The sequence below is a fragment of the Uloborus diversus genome, chromosome 9, assembly GCF_026930045.1.
Source record: "Uloborus diversus isolate 005 chromosome 9, Udiv.v.3.1, whole genome shotgun sequence".
NCBI classification, from domain to species: Eukaryota; Metazoa; Arthropoda; class Arachnida; order Araneae; family Uloboridae; genus Uloborus; species Uloborus diversus.
This window is the reverse complement of record NC_072739.1, coordinates 53,365,508-53,392,505: the sequence shown is the minus strand read 5'-3', so window position 1 is coordinate 53,392,505 and position 26,998 is coordinate 53,365,508. Positions and strand designations below refer to the sequence as shown.

At 33.1% G+C, this 26,998-nt stretch overlaps 1 protein-coding gene across 3 annotated transcripts in view; it reads right to left on the bottom strand.

Annotated features, from left to right (window-relative positions):
* LOC129229355 (thioredoxin domain-containing protein 15-like) overlaps window positions 1-21,842 on the bottom strand; it is a 38,697-nt gene extending 16,855 nt beyond the window's left edge. For 2 of the 3 annotated variants that reach the window (XR_008581090.1, XM_054863644.1), the window contains exons 1-4: window positions 21,770-21,842; window positions 20,919-21,013; window positions 5,911-6,164; window positions 1,106-1,314 (exon numbers count right to left, since the gene is read on the bottom strand). Coding sequence is in view for 2 of the 3 variants with exons in the window: in XM_054863644.1 (XP_054719619.1) it covers window positions 1,106-1,314; window positions 5,911-6,164; window positions 20,919-20,985 (530 nt within the window). In the remaining variant the exon portion in view is untranslated. Of the gene's footprint in view, window positions 1-1,105; window positions 1,315-5,910; window positions 6,165-20,918; window positions 21,014-21,539; window positions 21,618-21,769 lie in introns of those variants that run through there. The other variant, XM_054863645.1, reaches the window with a different exon arrangement.
* Window positions 21,843-26,998: the final 5,156 nt, after the last annotated feature.

Genomic DNA, 26,998 nt, shown 5'->3' with positions numbered 1-26,998 from the left:
GAATATAATTACCAATTGTGCATGGGGAAATAAATTAGCTCTTAATATCTATGAGGTTAAAAACTTCAGTTTTTTTACCTTTCCAAAACAACCTTAATTTTTACCTGTTTTATTCTTTATTCTTAGGTAAATTTATTTTTTCATAGTAAAAACTATATGCTTTGGATTACAAAGCTCAATAAATTCAAAGCATAAAAATACACTATGGTGGAATAGGTATTTGTATATCATTGAAAAGACCATATCTGAACTAACTTTTTGCAAGGTATTTAACTTTCGGGTTAAAGTCATAGGGAAAATACAAGAAATTTCTTTTATTTACATATGAACAAAACTGAATAATTGATCAAATGAAAAAAGCTGAATTCTTGCAAAGGATGCCGGAAAAATTGAGCAAAAAAAATTAATGCATTCGTTGGTTTACATGCTGTAAAAAGCATAGTTGGTTCTGATAAGTTGACTTCTGACCATTTGGTTGAAGCTCAACTGATTCCCTTTATTAAACTAGGTAGACGGCGTTGCCAATAACAATTGATTGTGCCAATTTAAGAATTTATAATTTTTCAACCCAACCAAAAAATGAGCTTGTCAAAGGGGGAAAATCTTTTTATTGAAGTCTGACAAAAATAAGTTTAGATCTAATTGAAAAGTAATCTTAACTTTTAACATCTGCCTCTTGGTTTTTCAGAGCACTTATTTTTTGAACAGAAGACAAAATGAAGCAGACTATGCAAAAATGCAATGCTTTTGTTTTAGCAAGTTTTGTTAGGGGAAAATGACATTACTTATATTTTGCCTAATGAAAGGGAATTCAAGGGATAAAAACTGGAGAGACTAGGTTGATGACTGCAAATGATACTTTTCAGTGATATTTAGAGAAATTTTATAATTTCTCTATTAAAAACCTGATTGTTTTCAACAAATTTAAACTTCCCTTAAAACTCCTCGATTTCCTGGGTGTTTATCATCCTGTATAATTTTGCATTGCATGAATAATTTTTTGCATGAATAATTTTGCATTCACAAAAAGCTTAACTTCCTACCTCACTTTAAGAAATACTTTGATTAAGAGATTTATCAATGCATATCTAGAAGAGAAACTCACTTTCCAGTTTGAAGAATATCAACAGCATAAAAGGCTATGTCTGGAAATACCCTAGGAAGTGCATTAAAATGTGGAGCCATTCTTGCAGAGAAAGCACATTGCGAAGAATAGAATAAAACCACAGAACATTCGCCCGTACTCGTGTTAGCAGGAGATGGGGTTAATGCTTTCAAAAACATACTGCCATTTGTTAAAGTAACAGTTGGAACCTGCAATTAAAATATTTAAAATTTGTAAGACATAAAACATGTAAATCGAAATAACAAATCAACTTTATTGTAACCATAACTGTAATTCTTTTACGGATCATTAATTTCATCAGAAACGCTTTAATAATATGAAAAAATGAAAAATAGGCAAAAACATATTTAGAGTGAAAAGACAGAAAAACTTGCATATTGTGACCATCACGAAACCTTCTTCGACACCTATCTCTAAATAATTCTTGGATCTAGCGCATAATGGCTCATGTAATCGCCACTACAAAATTCTGCTATTCTTAAAAGTGGGAAGACTACAATAACTGGGAAATTGGCAAGCTTAATTGGTTGCCTTTACATTTTTGGCACCAGTGCCTGCATAAAGAATGTTTTTTCTTTGAAAAAATAAGTAAAGAATAGGGAAATATCTATTTGCATAAGGTTACCATAAAACAGCAGGGTTACCGAAATAGAATTACTCATGGCAAAATTTGACGATCGTACCAATTTCCTAATTGTCAAAATATAACCGCAAAGACAAAATCAAAGAGCGAAAATTTAAAAATCATTCTAAAACCCTTGATTATTTTAATTGCAAACATTTTATTTCTCAACAAATAGAATATGGCAACAGCAAAAAATTTGAAATCATTGCAATTTTTTTAATCACAGTTCAACAATTAGATTACATGATATTTAAATCAAATTTTTAGAAAGTGAGGGAAATAAATTTCAAGGCCTTAGTGATGAAGGTATGTCAAAACTTCATAAGGGCAAGGAGGAGGCATGAAGAAATTCAAAAAAGAGGGTAGGGCAAAGTGCCCTCCTATACAGGCCCTATTTTAAATGCTGGATTTTGCGTGTATGAAGGTGAATCTTCTAAAACATTGTTTTGTAACACATAACTACAGAATGAACTTTAGCAGACATTAAATTTAAGCTAATATACAAAAAAAGTAAAAGATTCGGAAGTAATGTTTAATATTAAAAACATATGAAAAATTAAACAATTAAAGGATTGCTCATTTAAAGTTTAATAAATTTTCTTAAAAAATTTAAACTGCAAGTAATTTGAAAACTGTTTTAAGTTGAGAGGGAAAATAACTTAAATATTGAAATAAAAAATAAAATAAGTTGAAATAAGGTAGCATATATTAAAACATAGCTACTAACATTTTTTAAATAATCAGGGCTCCCAACACATTTTAGCTTTAGAAAAGGGTAAAAGAGGACCATTTTCAATCAAAAAGGGGACTAAAGAGGACCAGTTGGGATCAAAAAGAGGACCTTGGGAGGACCACTCATAGTTAAACCCAGGGAAGCACCAAAAGGCAAATTAGTTGCCAGCTGGGGGCTAAATTCATGAAAATAATTTGTTAATTAACTATAATAATGAGATACAATTCCTTTATCACCTGTGAAACTGATCTTTTTATCCATTGAATAATATTATTTACACAAATATTCGGATGGGGGAGGGGGGCACTTAGTTCAGCACTTAAGGCAGCCTCTTTAGAACTAAATACGCATAATGATAAATTTTGAATTGAACAGGGATGCTGGTAGTCTCGCTGAAGGATAGATGAAGCTGCGCTTCATCTGTATTTAGTTTAAAATTATTTTTATGTTTTTCTGTCTTGTAATGCTTCTTAATAGCGTTATCATACACCAAATAAAAAAAAAACGTTATTCTCTTGTTGTTTTCCCCAGTCTCTAATTTTGTTCCCATCATCATCAGTTTCATCTATTTGCTGAGAAATTTGCACTTTCCCATGACTCACACTGAAACCTAAAAAATCTTGTTTTGATTTTCATCAAAGCTACAACTGAGTTTATAATAAAATCCTTTTTATTTGAATTTTAAATTTAATCTCTTATCACAGGGCTCATACCCTTTAGGGAGAAAAAGCTTTAAGCACTTTTCAAGAGTAAAAAAATATTTTTTCAAGATACTATTCTAAATTCGCACTAAAAATATTGCATGCAGATTTCATTTAATGCTAACATATAAATAACAGAAAGTAATATAATAAGTATAGGAAAACAAACTGCTTTTTTCTACAAGAGACACTTTGATAAAAGATCTACTGTATTGACAGTTTTCATAAAAATGTCTGAAATGCTTAATCACAAAGAGAAGCAGATCATATGAGGCTTAGTTTTGCAATTTTCATATCCAAAGTATATTTTCAAGAATAATAAAGCTTAGGTTAAAAAAAAAAACTATGATTGCAAGGCCATTAGTGCTTTGAACATTTTTGAGGGGAAGGGGGGACTAATTCTCCTCTTTAGCAGACATCATGACAATTAAATGATAAATTCAACTTTATAAAATTTTATAATTCAACTTTGTTTGAAATACAAACACTAAGTTAAAATGTTATGCACTCAATTGTTTACATTTAATATCCCTTCCTCCCTCTATAAAAAAAAGTAATAACCGAAAATAAACTAATAATTAAAATTAAGTTTGCAAAACTAGAAATTTGAATTCAAAACAAAAATTATTAATTTTTTAGTTATTTAAATAAAAATTAAAACGAGTTAATCTAATGTAGCATGTCAAAACAACTTCAAATTGCTAAAAGTATAAAAATATTTATTAGATGCAAAACGATTGAAAGCTCAAATAAGCAAATTTTCACGAACAAAGTTCAATTTTGGCCTATTTCCCATAAAATAAATTTATTTATTTTCTACTAAATTAAACATAAAACATGCTAATCTAAGGTAGCATTTGGGAAAATAACATTCGATTGGGCAACATATTTTATTATTTTCATGAAGCAAAAAGATTGAAATTTCAAATACTAAAACTCTTTTCCGCGAAGTCCAAGTAAGTTCAATGTTGCCATGCTTTCCAAAATAATTACTTCGTTAATTATTGAAATTAAACGAAAAATAAGCTAATCTAAAGTAGTATATGTCAAAATAACTTCCTACTGTCATAAACATCAAAATATTTACAAGATGCAAAAGGATTGAAATTTCAAACGCGAGAATCAGTTTTCCGCGAAGTCCGAGTAAGTTCAATGTTGTCATGATTTCCAAACTAATTCCTTCGTTAATTAGAAATTAAACGAAAAAAAAGCTAATCTAAAGTAGTATATGTCAAAATAACTTCCTACTGTCAAAAACATCAAACTATTTACAAGATGCAAAAGGATTGAAACCTCAAACACGAAAGCAATTTTTCGGTTCGATACTGCATATCGAACATATGTTCAGAAAATTGCACTATTTTTTAAAGTATTACAATCTAAAGCATACTTTAGATAGCTTGTAATAATTTTTGAAAGAATTCAAGCAATCAAGAAACTTTTCATACTTTTTCAAGGCTTTCAAGCACTTGGAAAACGAACTTTTTTTTTCTTTTCTTTTTTCAGGAACTTTTCAAGGTTTTTCAAGGACATAAAATTTACGAACATATGCGCCTGTAAAAAAAATGGCGCATGCGCCACCAGATTACTTTCGAATTAATTTGCAAAAGGGGTGTTCATAGCAGCGTTACTATTACAGACAACGCGTGACAACTCGAAATCCCAAGGGACCGGCTAAAACGTTCCGAGTTATGGGAAGTTTCCACAACAGAGCTTGGGATCCAATGAAAACTTTGAGATAATGGAATATTCGAGTTATCGAGATCCAAGATAGGAAAGTTCATTCGTTATTGCAAACGTTAGGCTGAAATTCCGAGAAATATCGGTAGCACCCGGCTCCGCGATTCGACGTCTTAACTCCTCCCCCAAATCTCTTTTTTATGGATTTTCATGCTGCAGCGGTTGAAGGAGGAGTAACGACGTCAATCTGAAGGGAAATAATACGGGGAAATTCAGGAAAGTCAGATAAGGCGCCACGGCCGAGTGTTTGGTTGTACAGTATCTTTTAACGTAATGGAAAACTTTTAAAATCTGATTTTTAAGTAAAAACAATATAAAAGCGGACTAATCGGATCAAAATGTTAAAAAGCGGTCTAAAGCGGACTTAACCCTAAAAAACGGACTTTGGCGGGAAAAGCGGACCATTTGGGAGCCATGAATAATTGACATATCTCTTGGATGCAAAAAAATTGAAATCTTCAAAATTGCATGTAATTGTTTTGGCAAAGCACATGTTCAACATCCAAATATCCCTCCTCTCTCCACAAGGAAGAAAAAAAAAACTTTACTTTAGCGTATTATAAGCATTATTGAAATTGAAATTAAGTATAAATTACTATTAGTCTAAGAATTTCTAGAAACTGTTCTGATTTACAAATTAAAAATTTTAAAAAAAAAATGATTGGAACAAAAGATTAGAAAGTAGTGAGGTTAGAAGAACCAGTGAAAAATGTTTAATGAAGAGGGATCGGATTTCTAATATACTGATAAGTCGTCTCTTATTTCATTCTAATAGACACCAGCACGTCACTTAGTTTGTAGTTTCAAATTCTTTAAATATTCCTGAAAATATTTTCAGAAGCTTTTTATCCAATTTCGAAAATGTAAGTAACAGCATTGCATTGCACAACTCCAATTTTTAAATTTAGTTTTGACAGGAATATTTAAATATTCTTCAAAACTTCTAAGTATATACAAGAAAATAAATGGATAACAATTTCTATACCTCATTTTCAGCTAGAACTCTGGGTAAACATTGTACTTTAATAACATTCTTTCCTTCAGCAGATGAATTCCCAGTACCATTGATATTTTCCAATTTCCCATCTGCAGTCAGATTAGCACCATCTTTTATTGTTTTCTCAGACAACAATCTTTCACTAATATGTCCCTCAATTTCTTGAAGTATCAACTGACTAGCATTTTTCGCATTTTCTGAAGGCTTGTTGATCTCAGGGGAGCTGAATTCTACAGTTACATCTACAAGGAAAATATTAGTTTCAATGATCTGAAAATGGGAAACTTGCTTCACAAATTCATAAAGGAAAACTATAATGATGGTTATCAAGTTCAAAATTCGTGATTGTCAGTCACATTTTGAGACCAGAAATTTAGATGTGACACCTGGATTTGCAAACCTAGGAGCCAAATTTGACACTTAAAAGTTTTGGATTGCATCAAAGCTTTCTTTTCCTGACTCATTGTGATTGAAACCTGCAATAGACCTGAAGACTAAATTTGAAAAAGTAACTTTTCAGTTAAAAGTAAAAAATTTCAAAATGTCAAATTTGAATAAGAATCAGTGGCGCCGACTCCATGGGGCTTGAGGGGGCCCGAGCCCCCTCAAAAATATTTTTGAGGGGGCAGAGCCCCCCCAATAAATCAAGAAAATTATAAGTTACATTATGCTTTCTAAACTCATAAATTTATCTTTTATTTTCCTTGTTTGAAGATAGTTTACCTTGTAAAATATCTTCAGTAATGAGTTAAAGCAAATAATTATTACGGTTGTGTAAGCAGGTTAACTGAAAACGAGTGGTGCGAATGATGATAGTGTTACAGTGCTGCGAGCACTGTAAACATTTGTCCCAGTGCGTGAACTTACGGATCAAGTCTGTTGCCGGTGGGCAGCGCTGCGGCGCGCTCACCTAAGTGTTGCTGATCTGGAAAAATATATATGAGAGTTTGATTTGTATATAAAATGGGAGGCGTGATAGTTTTGAATACTTTTGGGAATCGTGTTTGAAAGAAAACCTTCACAAAATGATGATCCTTCCCTTCCTCGGAATCGACGTGTACCAAAGAAGTATGAAAACAATGAAGGCAGCTCACCGCATACTTTCAAAATCCCAAAGGAAAACATTTGACTCGCGCTACTTATGCGAAATAGCTATAACACGATTTTTTCTCCAGTATTCAGAGCTAACGCGAATTCCTCACCGCAACACGAAAATTCTCGGAAGGGAATCGTGGTGTGTTCGTATCAGCTTTGTTATTGGCTACTAAAAAATTTTTTTTCATGAATGTATCTTTATCCTTTTACCATCGCTGAGAGTAGAAGTTCCCTTTTCATTTTAAATTCGAAAGTTAATGAAATATAATGACACCTAAGAGCGCTGTTTCATCTAAAGTTTGTGAAGATAAAAAGAGAAAGTTTCATGACAATTAAAGAAAAGCTAGAGCTTCTTGAAAAGCTGATGGTCAACTAAAAAATGCGTTGAAGGTAGCACGAGAATTAGGTATGAGTGATTCTTCCGTACATACAATTACAAGTCAAGAAAAGGAAATCCGTAAAAATTCACCGAGTAGTGTCTTGCAAAAATTTATGAAAATGGAAACTGCTCATGTATTGTGTACGAATATCATTAATTGATCGACTGTACAGTACAACTAAAGATGCATTTGCTTTTCTTACTATATACTGTGTCTACCGTATACCGGTTTATTTTTTCTTTCTTTCCCATTAATCATTGATTTTGTACATCGTAGCAGTATTTTATGTTGAATAAAACTTTTTTTTTAAATACAAGTAAACATTCAGTTCTTTATGTAAGAGACAATAATGTACAGTTAGTTAAGAGATGGTTTTTAACAGTTTGAGGGGGTGTTTACAAGTGTCTAAAATAATTGGGTACGTTTATAAAAAATTTTACACATATCCTTTTCCACAACGCGAAAATTTGACCTACGCGAGAGGTCTTGGAATGCATCCCTCGCGTAAGACGGGAGTTGACTGTACGACAAGGCAATATACATTGAGGTTTGTAAAATGGTGCAATTTTGCATTATTGGGCGATTTACATCAACTGGACGCACACAGGTCATTGCAGTTGAACAAGAGTGCTTGCTTTTATTAATCAGAGGTGAAAGAGAAGAGAACATTTTGAAAAATCAACTGAGTTTTTCAAAAATGACCTAGACATTGAGAGACTGCGTTTACATTTGAATATGTTAGCCGATGTCACTAATGTAAAAACAACTGGTCTTAAAAAGCATGCGTAAATTAAATTTCCTTTTTACAAAAATACTGTGTGTGCTTGTATTTATTTCTTCCGTTTTTCGAAGCCAAAAAATATGTATCGGGCTTGTCGAGTTTTCGAGGTTCTAATGTTGATTATATGATTAAAAAAAAACTTTAAAACTCACTATTTTTCATCTCAAATTTAGAAAATTTCCTGCGGCATGCCCCCTTTCCCCCGATATTTTTTAAGTCGGCGTCTTTGGCACTGCCCTTCAATGCAAGTCAAGCGCCCTACCTTTTCCATGCCTAGCTATGGCACTGCATGACTCCCCATAAAATAGAACAAAAAAATGTCTCTTACTAAGACAAGTGACATGATCTAGTTGAACTAGAAAAATTTGTATACCAATTTTTGGATTGTTTTACTTTGAAAACGCCATGCCACTTGTTTTTTAAATTATACACACCAGAAAATATGTAAATTGGCATTTTCAAGGCACAACAATCGACCTTTATTTGGGAGGAGGGGGGGGGGAACCTCCATGGGATTACATAACCCCCTAAACCACCCGTGATGACTGGGCCAGCCCCCCCAATGATTTTTGCAAGTCGGCGCCCCTGATAAGAATACCTTAACATTTTGTCCATCCAATAACCAAAAAGAGATACACAGTTCAGTTCCCCGAATGGAACAGCCAGAGTGCCACAAAAAATTATTCTAGTAAGCTGGATATTCCATTACCCGGGATCAAGGAATGACAGTGGTTTTTGGTATGTTGAATATTTATTACATTAAGCAAGATATTCCTTTAACTGATATTCTAATAAGTGAGCTTGACTGTATTAAGGTATTTTGCACAGAATAATTATTTCCAATCTATTGACGCAAATCTGGCGCCAAAGATCATGACAAGAATTTTTCAAGAGTAAAAATACATCGCCTGCCTCACTTTTTTGACTGAGCAATTTTCTTATTGAGGAAGTAACTTTGCAATAAAATAACTATTGTGTTAAGATACATCATTATACATAAAAACACATTACATCTTACTTGAAATAGTTTTAAAAAAAATACAGCTTTCCATCCACTTAATGTAGCCAGCAAAGCACATAAAATTTGTCTTCATTTAAGAAGGATATAATTTTCTTTGAAGAAAAAAATTAAAAAAATTAATTTGAATTTTGACATCTTGAATTCAAATTGTTTTTCGCAATCACGAGTGTGTGTATGTAGGCGTGTGTGTTTGTGTGTACGGGTTATGTGTATGTGTGTGTATGAATGTGTGTGGGGGGTATGTGTATGTGTGTGTAGACATATGTGTTTGTGTCTGTGTGCATGCAAGAATGTGTGGGTAGTTGTGTATGTGTGTGTGTCTGTATGTATGCGTGTGTGTAAGTGTTTGTATGTGTGTATGTGTTTGTGTGTGTATGTGCGTGTGTGTAGTTGTGTATGTATGCGCGTGTGTGTAGGACATGGATGCAACCTGGAGATGGCTTTCGCTATAGGAGCAGCATCCTGAGGTGCCAGCCGGTCCACGGTGATGGTGCGGAGGGTGGCGGTGGGAAAAATCAGCGTAACGCCAAAAACAGTCAAATGAGAACAATAAGCAATCGTGATTGCTCAAAAAAAAAACAAAAAACAAAAAGCTAACACTTTACCTGATTGGAACAAAAGAAAATTTACATTTTACAAGGATTAATTTTGCTCAATTTACAAAGTAACGATTATTTAAAATAAATTTCTCTTTTACAACTTTGAAATTCTTCAAAAAAAAATTTTTTTTCCCAAAGTTCTAAACTAACCATATACTTTGCTATTAAAAATAGCATTTCTATTTAGAGTGAAGCACTGTCTATACGTTTTTGAAGGAAGTTAATGGAAAAACATATAAATGAAAAAAAAATTATAATAGGTAAATGTTATTGCGTATTAGACTCTGCAGGGACCAAATTAAAAAGCGTATAAAAGAAAAACATAAAAATGGTGCTTCACTGTATATATTATGTAGACGCTTTTATTTTAATCAACTCGTTGGAATTTTCTAAAGTTATTGAAAAAATAATTTTTTCAACTCACAATATTCTACTTCAAAAAGAACTTTGAAGTTTAACCGATTTGGTATATATGTTACTGAAATACAGTTAATGTCGACATTAGCCGAAATACAGTTAATGTCGACATTAGCCGTTGATACTTACATACTAAAATATCAGAGGGAGATCAAATATTTCAGGGTTATCACTGGTGACAACCTTGAAATATTCGGTCTTCTTCTGATGGAGGATATTGATCACTGGTGAAAATCGACATTCTCCAATTTCGATACATCAAGGTAACACTTGAAGTTTCAACAGAAAAATTTTTTAAAACTATTTCGTTTAATGCCTAAACCATACAAAAAAAAATCTTTGCAAAAGCAAAATCACACAAAATGCATGAAATACTTATACATGGTTGTAACAAAATCCTGGAAAAAAAGTTCCCTCATAATTTCCGTATTTAGCTCCAAAATTTTTTCTGATTTTACAATTGTTGCAATCAGTAGATTGTGGTTTGAAAAATATGATAAAAAAACATTAGATTTTTTTTATTAGAAAACAAGAAAGAAAACAGTAAGATTAACATTCAAAATACTTCAGGAATAAGTTTTTCTTAATCAAATTTTGTCCAGTTCAACATTTAACTTGAGATATTAGAAAACTCGCACTCATAATGATTAGAGAATTTTAATTAAACCTTTCTGAATTAAGGTTTTAATGAAAATAAACACATTTTCATTTACAAGCCTTCTAACAAAGATTAATAATAATCAAAAATTAAAAAAAAAATACAATTCCAAACATAGATGCAAAAATATTCAGATCATCAGCTGTATGAAACAAAATATTAAAATAGTATTAATAATTACGACAAGATCACCAGAACTCTTGAGTAAATTTAAAAATAATGAAAAGGAGGATATTTGATTTGAGGTAGTTTGAAATTTTTACTTCCCCCCCCCCCAAACTAGAGAACTTTAAAAAAAATTTCAGGGAAGAAAACTTCAGAGGTTTGACAGCTTAAAATTATATTTTTCCCTGATATTTTGAGAAACTTTTTAAATACCATGACCTTTTCAAAAATTAAAATTTTCCTGAGAATTCCCGATTTTCTAGGCTGTGTTACTAATCTATTATACCTAAACTCATATTGCATAGTTGGCCTTTTAGAGCAGGGATTTTCTAACTTTTTGACCAAAGGGCCAGACATGAAAATTTCACAAGACTAGTGGTCTAATGATCCACATAATATGCAATTTTCACTGTGTACAGCAGTTTAAGTTTATGTACCTTGGCTCTATTAATAGGTTATATCAGAGGTTCCCAAACTTCAGACCTCTGCCGACCACCTCCGGGAAAATGACAAACTTTGCGGACCCCCCCCCCCATGTGTAGTGTGTTTACTCTCGAGAGTTCTTGGGGGAGGAAGTGGGGCTGCTGTGTCCCGCATGTACTTAAGCAAGACCTTTTTATTCCTCATAAATGTGCTTTCTTTTTTATTGTTACTCGTCCTTCAATCTCAGTTATACTTACTTTAGCTGAATAACACCAAGGACCAGAGTCAGATAAAAATATAAAGTATCTGCGCACGCAATTCAAAAGTATCTGCAAGCTAATAATTGTCTATCACATTAAAAAAAAAAGGGAGGGGGTTGATTAAAAAAAAAAGAAAATTAATAAGAAATAAATTTTTTTTGTAAAAGTTAGTTGACTAAAACAACGTTTTAAAGCACAAAATTGCAGGTATACGCTTTGAGATTACAAGGAACTAATTTTCATGCAATGAGGCAAGTATAAATAGTGAACGATTCCAATCGTTCTCTCTCTTCTTTTGTGTTCGTCAGCCTTTTGTGAGTTAGGTCCGGTAGGTGTTGGGGAGTTGTGAACTCCGCCTCCACTTATGGCCAGGGTTTATTCTTATGAACTTATTTTGTTAGTTTAATTATTTTAGTTTCTATGGACCAATAAATTTTTGGTAAGATTTTTAACAAGTTTCCAATGTTCATTTCTTCACATTAACATTTGATTCTGCATCTTCCACTGTGGTATTATCTCTGCTTGTATAAGCAAGTAACATTGTTGACTGACTTAAGGAATTTAGCCTTTCGGCTTTTTCGTTTAAACATCGTAAGTTATCAAGCGGATGTATCAGCGCACGGCGTGCGTCTACATTATCTAGCTCTGCCAAGGACTCATATTATTTTAATCCATACTGTCATTAATTCGGAAGACCTGAATCCATTGTCAGTTTGGATTAATGAGGATCTACTGTACTTGTAAAATAACTTTGAAACCTAAATTATGGCCTAAGTAACATGTCACCAATCACCATGGACGTTTGTATGTTTGTTTGTTTAATTCACTATAAACTAGGGTACCCCGAACTTTAAATTTTTGGGAGGGCAGAAATTGTCATTTCTTTGAATGGAACTCAAAATTTTGCTGAATGATCTTCCATGATGATGATGCTGAATGTTTATAGCTTTGAAGAAAGTAGATACTAAGATTTACTATTCGTAAAAACGCATTGTAACGTCTGTCTTCGGTGACATCAGAGAAAGGACGGAAAGGGGGGGTCACCCCCAGAAAATTTTCGAAAATGGCGTATGAAAACGTTTTAATTAATCTTAAGTTGTACTTGGTTGTAAATACAAAAGAGTCAGGTATATTCAAGGTCCATGGAGAAATTTTCAAGATTGAAGTCCAGATTCATACTCTATTTGGATGAAAAAATTCCATGACTTTTCCAAGACTTTTTCATGACTTCGATGAAAATTTTCATGACCTTGTTACAGGAAGAGAATAGTACTATTTAATCTCAGTTTGGTAACATTTGGAAATTAGAATTAGCAAAACATCTATATGAATGCCACAGTCATTAAAGCACTTACTCGTAATGGAAAAAATAAGTGCACACTTAAAAAACTAAACTATTCTTATTTGTCTTCATCATATAAATTTCAGTAAAGTAAAAATGCAGTGAAGCGAATATGATGATGCTTAAATGTCTGATTTTTTTTTAAACAGGCAGAATGATATTGAATGGGACAAAGGTTGAATGTCATCAATGAGTTTCAATAAATTTGTTTCAAAAGTTACCTTTTAGGGTCAACAGTGCCTTTAATCATCCACGTAACTTGACAGTATTTTGGCTCTTTAAAGTAAAGCCAAATAGTTTAGTTCTTTATGTTTTTAAACCAGATCTTTTTTGAAAAAAACCATTCAGTAATGAATCAATCTTCTGATTCAAAAGTATATTTGTTTTGTTTACAAATTTGCATATTTTCAAATGCATATAAATTAATAGGTTCAGAAATTCCAGAACACGTTTAATTCCCGACATTGAACGTAGCAGTGGGTCGCGTGGATTAGTTTTGCGTGCCGTATGTTGGGCACTATTGTTTTAGAGCATTAGAATTATTCTTTTTCTGTATTCTATCGCATGACTTAAGATCTTTATTTTCTAAAACATTCAACAAATTAAGATAAAATCTGATAAATTTAATAATACAGTCCTTACAAGTGATGGAATTGAACTTGCATGCAATTGAATTGCTTTTTTTTTAAGTGGGCGTGGCAAAACTGAGAACGTGAAATTTTGCTACTACAGAATATGAAACATAAGAAGTGTTGAAAATAACAGAAAATAAGAAATAAGTGATGTCCAGGCAGTAAAATCACATCGCAAAAAATGGCAATTGGCTGCGACAGAAATGGATGCAATGAGATTTCAAAATTCAGATTTGATTTTTGGATTGTTCAATTTTTCACTTTTAATAGCTTTTATGTGCTATACTGTTAAATCACTCAATATTTCTAATGCTCCTTTAGCTACTGTTCCTTTCTCTTTGTCCAGGACATTTTTCCATGACTTGAAATAAATTTCCATGACTTTTAATGAAAATTTCAATTTTCCATGACTTTTCCAGGTCTGAAATTCTGTTATTTCTTTTCCACGACTTTCCAGGATTTCCATGACCCGTACGAACCCTGGAAGTCAAAAATTGCAATTTTAGGAACTTTTTCGAGGCTTAAGGAGAAATAATTGTTGGAGTTCTTTCCTGAAATTTTTTCAAAATTGAAGCCAATTTGAAGCTATTTTTTGACCTTAGCTTTGCTTGGGAAGAATTGGCACTCTTCCCAAAAATTATCTGAAACTGAAGTTTTAAATGCGTAATTTTAGGTTATCTTTGCTGACATTGTTGGAGGGAGCGAGATTTAGCCTTCTCTTATCGAAAGTTTTCGAAATTGAAGTTCAAAATGCAAATTTAGGCTGTCTTTGGCAACAATAGGGGACCTGGCGGCTTTCCTTTGATAATTTCTCCGCACTATTGTTCTAAAAATATATTTTTACCTATATTTGGAAATGATAGGGAAAACGTCAAAATATTCCGAACCAAAATATTTTTCTGAACTAAAATCAATTTTAGGCCATTTTTGGGAAGGAAGGGTGGGGCTCCTAAGCGGATATTTCTAAAAGCGCAATTACTATTTATTGTTGGTGATGTTAAGGAAACTGAGAAGCTTCGGTGGATCTTTCTGAATACAGTGAAACCTGCGTATAACGATGCTGTCTATAACAATAAACCTGTCTATAGTGCTATTTTATGTGGTCCCAGCAAAATTTCAGCATAAATAACCAAACTGTCTATAACGATATTTTTTTAGGTTCCAACAGTATCGTTGTAGACAGGTTTTACTGTATTTTTCGATATTAATACCTGAAAAATACTATAGACTTTTCTCCACTTCACTTCGACTGAAGTCAATTTCAGGCTAGTTGAGGCAGGAAGAGTTTGGTGGCTCCGCGGAATCATCTTAAAACGAAATTTTGAGCTGTAGTGATTGCATTGGAGAAAAGGGGATCCAGGGTCCTTCCTCGAAAGTTCTTCGAAACTAATGTTTGAAAAATGCAATTTTAGTTTGTCTTTGAATGAGAGGGGGTGGGTTTAGGGCCTCTCTAAAGAGGCGAATGTAGACTATCTTTGGTACCAATGTTAAGGAATGCATTTCAGGGCCCTTCACAGTAAAGATTTCGAAAAAGAAATCCGAAAAATGCCACTAAACAATTTTTGATGACGTTAGGAAGGGCTGTCCGCAGAAAACACATTGTGGATTTCGGAGCCATCATTTTTCGGCTATGTTTATTTAAGTTAAGGTAGATGGAGCGAATATTAGACTGAATTGGGTCCATAACATTGGCGGTTCAAATAGCGAAATTTTCCGAAATTTAAGTCCTAAATAGTGATGTGGATTGGGTAAATACCCAGTGGGTAGGTAAATATTTTTTGGGTATTTACCTGGGTATTTACCCAAGGCCTGGGTAAATACCCAAAAACTGGGTATTTAAAAAAAATGCAAAAAGTGAATGGGAATTTGTTTTTTAAATCTAAATATGAAATAATTGGTAAAACTGATACATACATATGTATTACAGTTTATAATATTTTTTATTGAAAGACTTGATGAAATTATGAAAGAAACATATCGTGAATCAAAGAATCTTTCTTTTCAATGTCATAATTGGAGAAGTATAAGCAATTCAATGATGAACTTCAGGATTTTAAAATCACAATCTAGGTTAATCATATCCAAAATGAAAAATAAAAAAAAGGAAGCATGGCTGTTTGGAAGAAAAAACTAAGAAGTTATTAAGACTATGATGTTATTTATTTTATTGCTGTTTAAGTGATAACAAGACAAATATAGAAAGTTTTCACATTAATAAGCCCAAAAAAAAAAAAAAAAATCAAAATATTTTTTGTTGCCTTGCTTATTTGCATTTGCTCCCCTGTACTTTGTGATGAAAATTTATTCAAACTATTTTTAATGCACGCATTTAGTGATGTAGGGTGGGAAAGTTAATATTTTTTTGGGTATTCGAAGGCTGGGTAAGACCCCTAATAATTGCACGTTTTGCAAATTTAGGTGGTATCAAAAGGTGATAATTTTCTTTTTTAAACATAAACAGTAAAATGAAAGATTAAAACTTTAAAAATTTATATATTATAATTTTTTAATTAAAGGCTTAATGAAATCTTATATATAAAAAAAAACTGTCAGAATTTAGAATGAACTATTTTAGGCTCAAATTTTCTTCATTTTAAAATACTATTTTGGAATTTTATTTTAAGACTTATTCCACCAGGAACACAGGATTTTTGAGACAGTATCAAAATTCCTTCCTGTTGCAAGTGCAGCTATCTTTAATTTTTCTCTTTCCCATTATCAGTTCTTTATCATTTTGAAACAAACCTCAGCAGTTTCTTTTCTTTAGAATTAATAAAAAATTTCTTAAACATCTTCAAACACATTTTACTAAAAAACAATCGATTAAGTATCGAAATGAAATAAGCGAAGTAAGGACTGATACGATATACATATATATATGTATATATATGTGTGTGTCTGTGTGTGAGATGCAGAATACGGCTGAAAACTTGAACTAGGTTTGGAGGAAATTTCTGCAAAAGATATATGTAAATAAATAGTAATAATAAATTGAGCGACATTTTGTTACATTTTGATGTCGTGCAGGGACATATTACTGCATTATAAAAGACTAGGACCTTAAAAAATTGATGTTTGCTTTTTTTTGGTAACCAGTTAAGGTTTTTACTTTTTGTAGGATGGCTTTTTATATCTGAACTTTTGCTATAAACATTGATTAGGCATATCCAACACATTTAATGTGAATATCATATTAGATTGCTAAGTTGTTTCACACAATACTTCTTTAAATATGTGATCAAAAAGAATTTTTGGGCAAAAATTTATTGTTTTGTATATGGTTGGTGATATACATATATAGTGGAATACATACAGAAAAGTATTTTAGTTGAATATAAATTTTTGAAATAAATACCCGGGTAAATACCCACTTTGGGTATTTACCCAGGTATATACCCTGGGTATTTACCCCTGAAAATAAATACCCAGGTATTTTACATCACTAGTCCTAAATATGCAATTTTAAGCCTTCTTTTGACTCATCAAGGAGGTCATGGCATCTTTTTGGATCTTCGTTTTGGAGCAAGATTTAAATTTGCTACCTGGGGCAAGGGCCCTGTCTTCCTACCTGACTTGAAACTGGGCATTTCATTTGTGATTTTAATTAGAAATAATTGCTGTAAAGGTAGAAAAGTACAAAATTTAACTTCGTTTTCATATTTGGCTCGTTACATGTTTGGCTCTCAAGGGAGTCACAATTTTCCATTGGCTCTCCACGCATCCACAATTGCTGATCACAGAATTTGTTGTTTGAAATGCTTGTGAGAGAATCTATTCAGTTTTTTTTTTTTTTTATTGTTTAGGGTCTATGAAAGTTTGGGGATAATCATTAGTGGCCGCTCTCAGTGCCTTTTTTTAGAAGTTGCCTTTTCATGATTCAGGTGGGTGCCATTTCTTTCATTGACTCTTCCCAGTATCCATGCATGATTATCGGTTCTGTCAAATTTTGATGCAAAATGAAGCAGTTGTGAAAAGGGAGAGAGATATTAATGGGCAATGGACCAACACTCAAGGAGGATAGAAGAAAGGTGAGACGCTCAACACAAAACTTGAAGCTAAAACCGTAACCGGGTTTAACTGGCGCGGGGAAAAGTCTACCCAAAACATTCGGCTTTGAAGGGCTTTACCAGTGCTATTTTACCTAGAATGCTGTGTTTAATAGTGAATATTTTCTGTTGATTTAACTAAAATGCCCGCTTGTGTTGCGTATGGGTGTACAAACAGACCGGGAAACAAGATTCCAGGGATACCTTTCGTACCATTATAAAAGAAAATTTAAATGTAAGATATAGGTATTGGGGGAAAAAATATTGAAAAAAAAAGCAATTCACTTAGACAATTATATTCAAAATTATTGCACATTAAAGGGCAATAGTGGACAACACAAAGGGTTAGACATTTTGCAGGCAAGAAGTCATTTATGCCAGGACAGTGGAAAAAATGGCAAAAACAGAATTAGAGAAAGTTGAATCGAGTTCTGTTAACAAAGATATAAGAATGAAATTTTTAGCTATCAAATTTATTATTTATTATATTTATTTATAATTTGCAAACTTTGCGTTTAGTAACAAAAGTAATCCTTTTAAACCTCCACCACAACATGTTGCAATATAATGCAGTAAAATTTTTCTATGAGCCTATTTAGTTTAAACATTAAATTTCAGATAAGTATTTTTTTTTTTCAATTAGGTTTGGCACATTTTTGCCAAAGGTAGGAAAAAAAAATTCTAAAAGTGTCTTGGCAAAACTATTTTTTGCCCATATTTGCCAAAGTGGCAAAACTAGATTTGCTTCATTTATGGAGATTGGATATAACGTGTTTAATATCATAGTAATTTTAACTGCATTCTAATAATTTTCATGTTTTTGTGCCTAAAATATTAAATTGCATCAGTGGAACAGTAATCCATTGTTTTAGTTGAAAGCTTTTCTTTTTTATTTTATGAATGCAGAAAGAAAGTGGAGAGTAAAAAGTAATAAAATTCAACTCACTGACTTTGGTATAAAATATTAAACTGTCCTAACTATTAAATAAGAAATTCTCATCTTTAATTTTGAGCAAGGAAAGTAGTGCACATTTTGCAATGCCAACAGAGTAATAAAAATTATAAGAGGTCAACTATGATTATATAGTAGAAAATAAAAATGCATAAGTCATACTAAATTAAATTTTATTATTGACAATTACTCCTAAAAATAGTCAAAGCTCATTCAAATTCAGTTGAATCCGTTATATCAGGACATTTTTTAAACATTGCATCACAATAAGCAAGTTTTAAATCATTATCTATTTCCCCTAGTTTATTTTAAACTGTTTTAATTATACATTTATATTAATAAAGAACCTAGTCTTGGTCTGCTTTAATTTCAGTTTCAATTGGATTATTCAAATTGTACAATTGTTGTACTTGTTTTTCCCAGTTTTTGCCACTATCCTGGCAAAAATAACCCTTTGCGGGCAGGAGGACCAACCTCATCAAAAATTTAAATTATTATTATTTTTCCAGATTTCATTCAGAAGAGAACTGTAAATGTCTAGTCCTTTTAGACAATCATTCCCCCCTCCCCTTTGCATTTTTGTCCTGCCTCATATACAAATTATAAATTAAATTTTTATTTAAAAAAAAAAAATCTTTAGAAGCATTCGTTTAAACAAGTTCAATATTACATTTATTTTAAGCTAGATGTCAAAGAAAACCAAAACTAGAATTTAATTAAAGCATGTTTAATATCTTTTATTAACTTACTGAGGGCAAATTTAAAAAAAACTACACAAGTTGTCTGTAAAAACTCCATTTTTTATTCCGTTTTAAATACTGGCAAAAAATCTTTCTTGCTGGAAGGGGAAAACCGTGGTTTTTTTCCACCCGTGGCGAAATACTTGCCAACCCTGACAACACAACTTAAATAACTCATTTCTTGTTTGAAATATCTCTATTAGAACCATAGAAAAAAGAGGATAGGGCACATATTTTTTTTAATGCAAGAAAACTGTAAATTTGCTTTATCATATTAAGATATATAATGATAATTCATCCTATTTTAATTGTCACAATTAAAAACAAGTTTAATATTGCATAAATACAGTGCGTAAAAATGTCTCATTTGTGCAAATGGCTTAAGCAATACATAAATTTTGAACTACAAGGCAGATTTTTTTTTTAACTAAACTTTTTGAAGAGAGCTCTTGACAAGGAAAATGTATTAGGAAAATTATTTAAATTTTTGGCTATTTTAAGGATATTTTAAAAGAAATTAAAATTTTTGTAATACAAGACATTTTCTGTACTTGGTACATTCTGTAGTTTTTTCAAACAATGTAAATTCTGTAGTTCTTTCAAACAATGATCAAAATTGACGATTAAAGGCATCCATATTTTTTTAGTATAATTTATTCCTTATGTGTTTATACTCTAATTCTAACTAAGCACAGTTTTAGACATACTTTTTCATTACTTGAGTGCGTTTAAGATTCTGAAATTGTGTGGTAATCGGGGGGTAAATAAATAACTACTCTACATTCCAAAAATGCATTCACTAACAACAAAAATGAATAAAAATAAGAAAAAAAAATCTTGAAAGAAATAGCTTTTTTCATTGTTGTATGTGATAAATAAAACTTTTTTCTTTTTGCTCCGACAGTAAAAATTATAAAAGTGCCGCATATTTATTTCTTTTTCTGAACGTTTTCCCGATTACTCTACATTGAATACCATTGCTTTCTTGGGTAGAGTTTTCCCCTTCCCCTCTCCCTTACCCGCTCTGCCCACGGCTTCAAGTGCGCGCAGCAAGTTTACGGCTTTGGGCGTCTCACCTTTCTTCTATTCTCCTTGCCAACACTATGTGCCCTAATATTCTATTTTTCTTTAACAATGCTATGCTGTCGGGAAAGCAGCACTTATTTTGACAGTTGAACACTAAAAGTTCAGCATATTTATTAGACTTAATATAAGTTATTTTGTGAGAAATTCTTGAGGAATTTCGCTTGATTGAAAGAACTATATGATGCATCCTGCAGCCACCCCTTGTTTTGGCCGCCCGTGTGCAGCGCACACGCTGCACATCTATAAGGATCAGACCTGAAAATATGGTATTCTGTGCATCTTTAATTACAAGAAAGTTTACTCCTACTCATACATGAAACATTAAATAATACGGTTGCAATCCTTTGAAAAAAATAACATTACATGAAATAAATCAAGCAATATGATTTTCCAGATTACCTTCTTCATCAGCACAAGCAGCAACAAAAAGTAAATATGATAACACTAGGTAGTTCAAACATATCATGTTTCAAAACAACAGCAACAATTCCTAGCTGTAAGAACAAAATCAGTATATTTAATTAGCTCACAAAAATCACAATTAAGTACAGTACAACAAGATTTACCTGTAAATAAATCAATAAATTGGTGTGTAAAAATTATATTAATATAAAAATGAAATTGTTGTTGATTACGTGCATGTAAAGTAGGGAGGAGAAAATCCGCATAACTCGGGGCCAGAGGTCGTTTGGATTTTCGATTGGGCAGATTTCGAGGTTTTCATAAAAAATAATAAACACAATTTTAGTAAAATAGTAATGCAAAACACATTATAGCTGTCAGAGCAAGGATATGAAGCTCAACTATTTTTCCATCACATTTTTCAAGAGAACTCTTTGTTAACTTCACCTTAACTTATCTTTGCACTCCTTGTTTACTTCAAAAATCATATTTAGAATTTTTAGAGAAAATTAGCATCATTTATACTTGAATTATCGAAGTGTACAGTAGACGGTAAATACCATTAGATTTACCATTATGTTATAAAATATGTACGAAAAAAACTTGCACAAAACGTACTTTGAAATTGTCGACACCTTAAACATAAATCCTTCTTAATAAAACTGCAAACTGAATAAAAACAGTTGTAACATTTATCATGTAAGTGCAGCATGGTTACATGAGAGGCAAAACTTTCAAACTTTCCGAGCTTAAGCTTTTCCTCCGATATTTTAACGTTTTCAGGATCGAAATGTACGGATTACCTAAGGATAAATAGCGGAAAGAAAAATTAAGAAATAAACACTTACAAAAAATGCAAAAACTGAACAAAAACTTATTTTCCACTTTTGCGTAACAATATCATTGTTTGTTGCCAGTCTGAATTATGAATTGGAAAAAACTCATCGCAACACCGTAGCCTACGAGAATCTGCTTTTGCTTGAAGAGCCTGTTTTTTTCCCTCGAAAACGAGCGACAGGGCCAGGGAATTTTGCGCTTAGATGGCGCTTATAGCGCGACCAACAAAGCGCTCTAACAGGTAAACACAATGTGTTTTAGACTCTCAAACTTATTAGATATCTTGCTATAATATGCATACTTTTTCAAATTTTCAACTCTCAAGCATCTAAGGCAAAACAGGTTAATTTTAATTAACACCTAGAAATGAAAAATATTATCCTTTGAGTCACAATAGTGCAAGGAAAACAAGCCTCGAAAAATGAGATAAATTCCGGTCAGAGAGTTAAAATAATAATTTCAATCAAAGAATATCCTTGTTTTTCGTAAATTTTCGTTAAAAACTTCTTTTACTCTTCTCGGTGAATTTACCAGATGACATTTTGTTTTTGCCAAATGTATTTTTATACTCTTAATACGTTTTTTTTTTTCTTTCATTGGATGCTAATACCTAACTTTCTGAAAGCATTTCAGTTTTCTTTAAAACGTATAAAATCCATCTGTGCCCCCCCCCAAGGCCCCAAGTTCAATAATGTAAATCTCCCCCCCCCCCAAATATATTCTCGACCTTTTTTTCCTTTTGTATTTTTAGTTCTCTTTTTTTTAATAAATTAATTTTTAAAAAATTTTAATGTTTATTTATTTCTAATTATTATTTTATTAGAAAAGTTCTGTGCTACGCAAATGAAATACACAGACACACAAACTAAATAAATAAAAAAAATAGAAATAGATTTAAAAAAATAAATTACATTAAAAATAAATAAATTTAAACAAGAAAACTTAAAAAAAATTGGTTCCCCCCCCCTCCAATTTAGATCGCATTAGAGTTATTAGGTTCAACAAAATGAAATCGGAAACTTTTTTATCCCCCCCTAGAAATTGTTGATGGTACAGACCACGTTATACACCACCTCCCTTGTGATGGTCACCCCTAACATATATAGCAATCTGAAGAAGCATAATTGTAAGACTCTGATAAAAAATATGTATGACCTTGAGAGAATTAATTTCAAAGTGAAAAGAAGCAGGCAGGGGGGATCCCGGTGCTGACAACGCTGAAATTTTTAGGAGGTAGTTTAAGAATTTTATTTGATCTCACGGCAAATGATTTAATCTCATTGACTGTCTTCATCCGGATTCTCCCCCCCCCACCCCGCTTTGAGTTTAGCTGTCTGCTTTGTTCAACACTGAAATGAATTCTTTCACGGCTATACATCTTTTTATCATAGCCATAAGAACAAGCACTTACTTATGACTTTTCAGATAGTTGGGGGTATTCAGATAGATGTCTGGGTATCAATAAAGAGAGGGGGTACGTGTAGCACCGAGAACATTGAAAATTTCGGGGGGGGGGCAATTGAAAAAGGTTTTCGATCTCGTTTCGTGTAGTCCTCTTTTGGGGGGTGAAGGGGGTTCCGTGCAATGGAAGGGGTGCGTCATCGTTCTTGGGTGGATTATCGCCCCTTCGAACGCTATGGAGCGCCCCTCAATGACAAAACTGCTCAAAATGAGAAATACAAAAATAAAGAAAATTAAAATTGTCAACAATCACAACCTGCCTGATCCTTACAGACAATGGCTCTTAATTTAGTTGACGGACTATTTACATTTTGGCAAAAGTTTTAAAGATTCTTTTAATGGCGATATTTTGGTTACATGGTGAAAACCGAAAAACAGTATTACGTAGTCTTTAGCTGCAAAAACAGCGACAGTTGAAAAAACCTGCCTTTGCTACTGAAATCTGTTCGCAAAAAGATTTGGCGAGATTCCAGCTGGTCGCTTTGATAATGAGTTAGTGTCCAATCAACACAAATAAATAAGTAAACCCATTAATTGCATCAAAGTTACATTAAAATGGAAAATAATCAGCCAAATCTATTTATTATTTGCCAATCTTGTGCGAAAATGTTATTTAAGATTTAACTTGAGAAAAACCTTGAACAGCCAGACGAAAAGCAAAAATATTTAACTGTACAACAATTTATTTTTGCTATATTGACGGGGAGTTGATATGATACACTAAATACTACATTGAGTTGAGGAAAGCCTTCGAACATAGAACTAAAAAGCTTATAACTCGTTTTTTTATTCTACTTAAAAATTTCTAACAGGTGGCATCTTCACAAGAAAAATCAGAGCTTTCGATGGACATATAATGTTAGTATGCGGGCCGTGGTAGCCCGATCGGTAGAGTGTCGGATTCGGGGCCGGAGGGTCCTGAGTTCGAACCTCGATGGTCGAAGATCCACCGTCGTCATTAAAGGGGACTGGGCGAGGTTAAATATGCTCGTGGTCTCAATGTCCTCCAAGTGAAACGATACCTCTGGGGGTGCTAGCACCAGGTAGCTATTAGCTCCTGGACTAGTTCTAAATTCTCATTAACTGTACGATCCGGTGATGGTGCTGCCATCTATCGGTATAAAAAATAATGCAGGCAAGGCACTTAGTATGCAGTCCTCGACATAAATACAGTTGTAGTCAGTTGTGACTCGGAATCGATAATGTTAGTATGTGCAAACATTTTTTCATCCCCATATTAGAGAATTTGTATGAAAATCGTGTTTTATTACCCTCTATGGGAGGGGGGTTCCCCCCATAACGGGACGAAAACTACCCTATGTATTATTATGATGCGTAAGCTATAATATTGTAAAGTTTCATTAAAATCCATTCAGTAGTTTTTGAGTGAAAGAGTAACAAACATCCATCCATACAGACAAACATTCGCATATATAATAGTAATAAGATAGCACAAATCTACCATTTGAAATTTCAGAGGGGGTAGTAATTGTTTTTGATTTCATTTCGTGTAGTCTCATTTGGGGGAGGGGGAGTGTGACATGTTCTTGCAGGGCCGATCCTAGCAGATGTGCAGAGTGTGCGCCGCACAAGGGCGGCCAAAGCAAGTGGCGGCCGCAGGCCACATCATATAGTTCTTATAATCAAGCAAAATTTCTCAAGAATTTCTCACAAGATAACTTATAATAAGTAGAACAACTATGCTGATTTTTAAATGTTCAATCGTCAAAGTATGTGTCGATTTCCCGACAGCATAGCATAGTTTAAGAAAAATAGAATGTTATGGAATATTGTGTTGGTTCATTGTCCATTAATATCTACACTTAACACACATGCTTCATTTGGTTGTAAAGTTTGGGACAGAACCGGTAATCAGGCATGGATACATGGGAGGGGAAAGGCCCCCTTCTGAAGCATGGAATGGTGCCGTCTAAAAGGAGCACCGAGAACGGCCACTAATGTTTACCCCCCAAGCTTTTATAAACCTAAACAATAAAGACATTTTTTACTTATACAAAAAAAGCTATACTGATTAGATACTCTCATCATAAGCATTTCAAACAACAAAATCTGTGTTCAATAACCGTGGATGCGTGGGAAGAAAGTGGAAAATTGCGATTCCTTTGAGAGTCAAACATATATGAATGACGAACTAAAATTTTGTAAATTTCCCACTTTACGGCAATTTTTTCTAATTAAAATCCCGAATGAACTGCCCGGTTTCAGATCATGTAGGAGGACAGGGCTCTTGCCCTGGGTAGTAATTTTAAATGAAGATCCAAAAGAATACCATGACCTCCTTGACGAGACTAAAGATGGCTCAAAATCGCGTTTCTAGGACTTTAATTTCGGAACATTTCACTGGTTGAACCACCGATCTTAAGGACCCAATTAAGTCTCTGATTCACCCCTTCCACCTTAACTTAATCAAACATAGCCTAAAAATGTTGGCCCCGAAATCTAAAATGTGGTTTTAAAGGACAGTCTTTCCTAATGTCATCAAAAATTGCTAAATGACAATTTTCGGATTTCTTTTTGGAAATTTTTTCGATGGACTTTTTGAAATTACTACCAAAGACAGTCTCAGTTAGCGTCTTTAGAGATGCCCCTAATCCCACCCCCCTCTCACTTAATTTATTGAAAAACAAACTAAAATTGCGTTTTTCAAACATCAGTTTCAGGAACTTTTGGGGAAAGACCCCGGATCCCCCTTTTCTTCAACGCAATCACTAGACCTGAAAATTTCGTTTTTATACGGTTCCGTGAAGCCAAATAAACTAGCTAGAAATTGACCTCAGTTTCAAAAACACAGTTCGTGAAGGCACACTGAACCCCCGCCCGCTCTTAGTCCCATCGTCATCAAACAGTGCTTAAAATACGATTTTGGGACTTATATTTCTAAAGAATTCCGGAGGAGAACTGCCAGGCTTATGTAACTTTTCACGGCGCTAGGGCATATCAATCAATCGTCGAGGTGAGGTGGACAAAAGTCTATAGTTATATTTTTCAGATATTAATGTTGAAAAATACCCGAAAGATCCGTAAAAGCTTCCCAGTTTTGTTAACGTCACCAAAGATAATATAAAATTGCGATTTTAGAATTATCCGCTTTAGAGCTCCAAAATCCTTCCTTCCAGAAATAGCCTATAATGGATTTCAGTTCCGAAAAATATTTTGGTTCGGAATATTTTCACGTTTCCCCTATTGTTTTCAAATCTAGCCAAAAACGGGTTTTTGAAAAGATAGCGCCTAGAAATTACAGGAGGATAGCCGCCAGATCCCCTACCGTCACCAAACACGGCCTAAATTTGCGTTTTATACTTATATTTCGAAATCTTTCGATGGGAGACGATTGAATCTCCCTCCCTCTTGCATAAATCAAAATTGCGGGTTTAAAATTTCGGTTTCGGAGAGTTTTCGTTTTAATTTTGAAAGAATTTTAGGAAAGAGCTGCAACATTACCACCTAAAGTCTCAAAAAAGTTCCTAAAATTGCGATATTTGACGCCAATTCCAAAATTTTCTCCGTGCACCTTGAATATACTTGACTCTTTTGTCCTTGCAATCAAACACAACTTAATATTAACTAAAAGTATTTTTCATACGCCAATTTCGATAATTTTCTTGGAACAATCCTCCTCCCCTAAATCCCTGACTCCCCTCCCCCAACGCTTCCCCTTCCTCCGTTCCTTCTCTGATGTCACCGAAGAAAGGCCATAAAATGCGGTTTTACGACAAGTAAATTTTGGTATCTATTACTTTCTTCAAAGATATAAATTA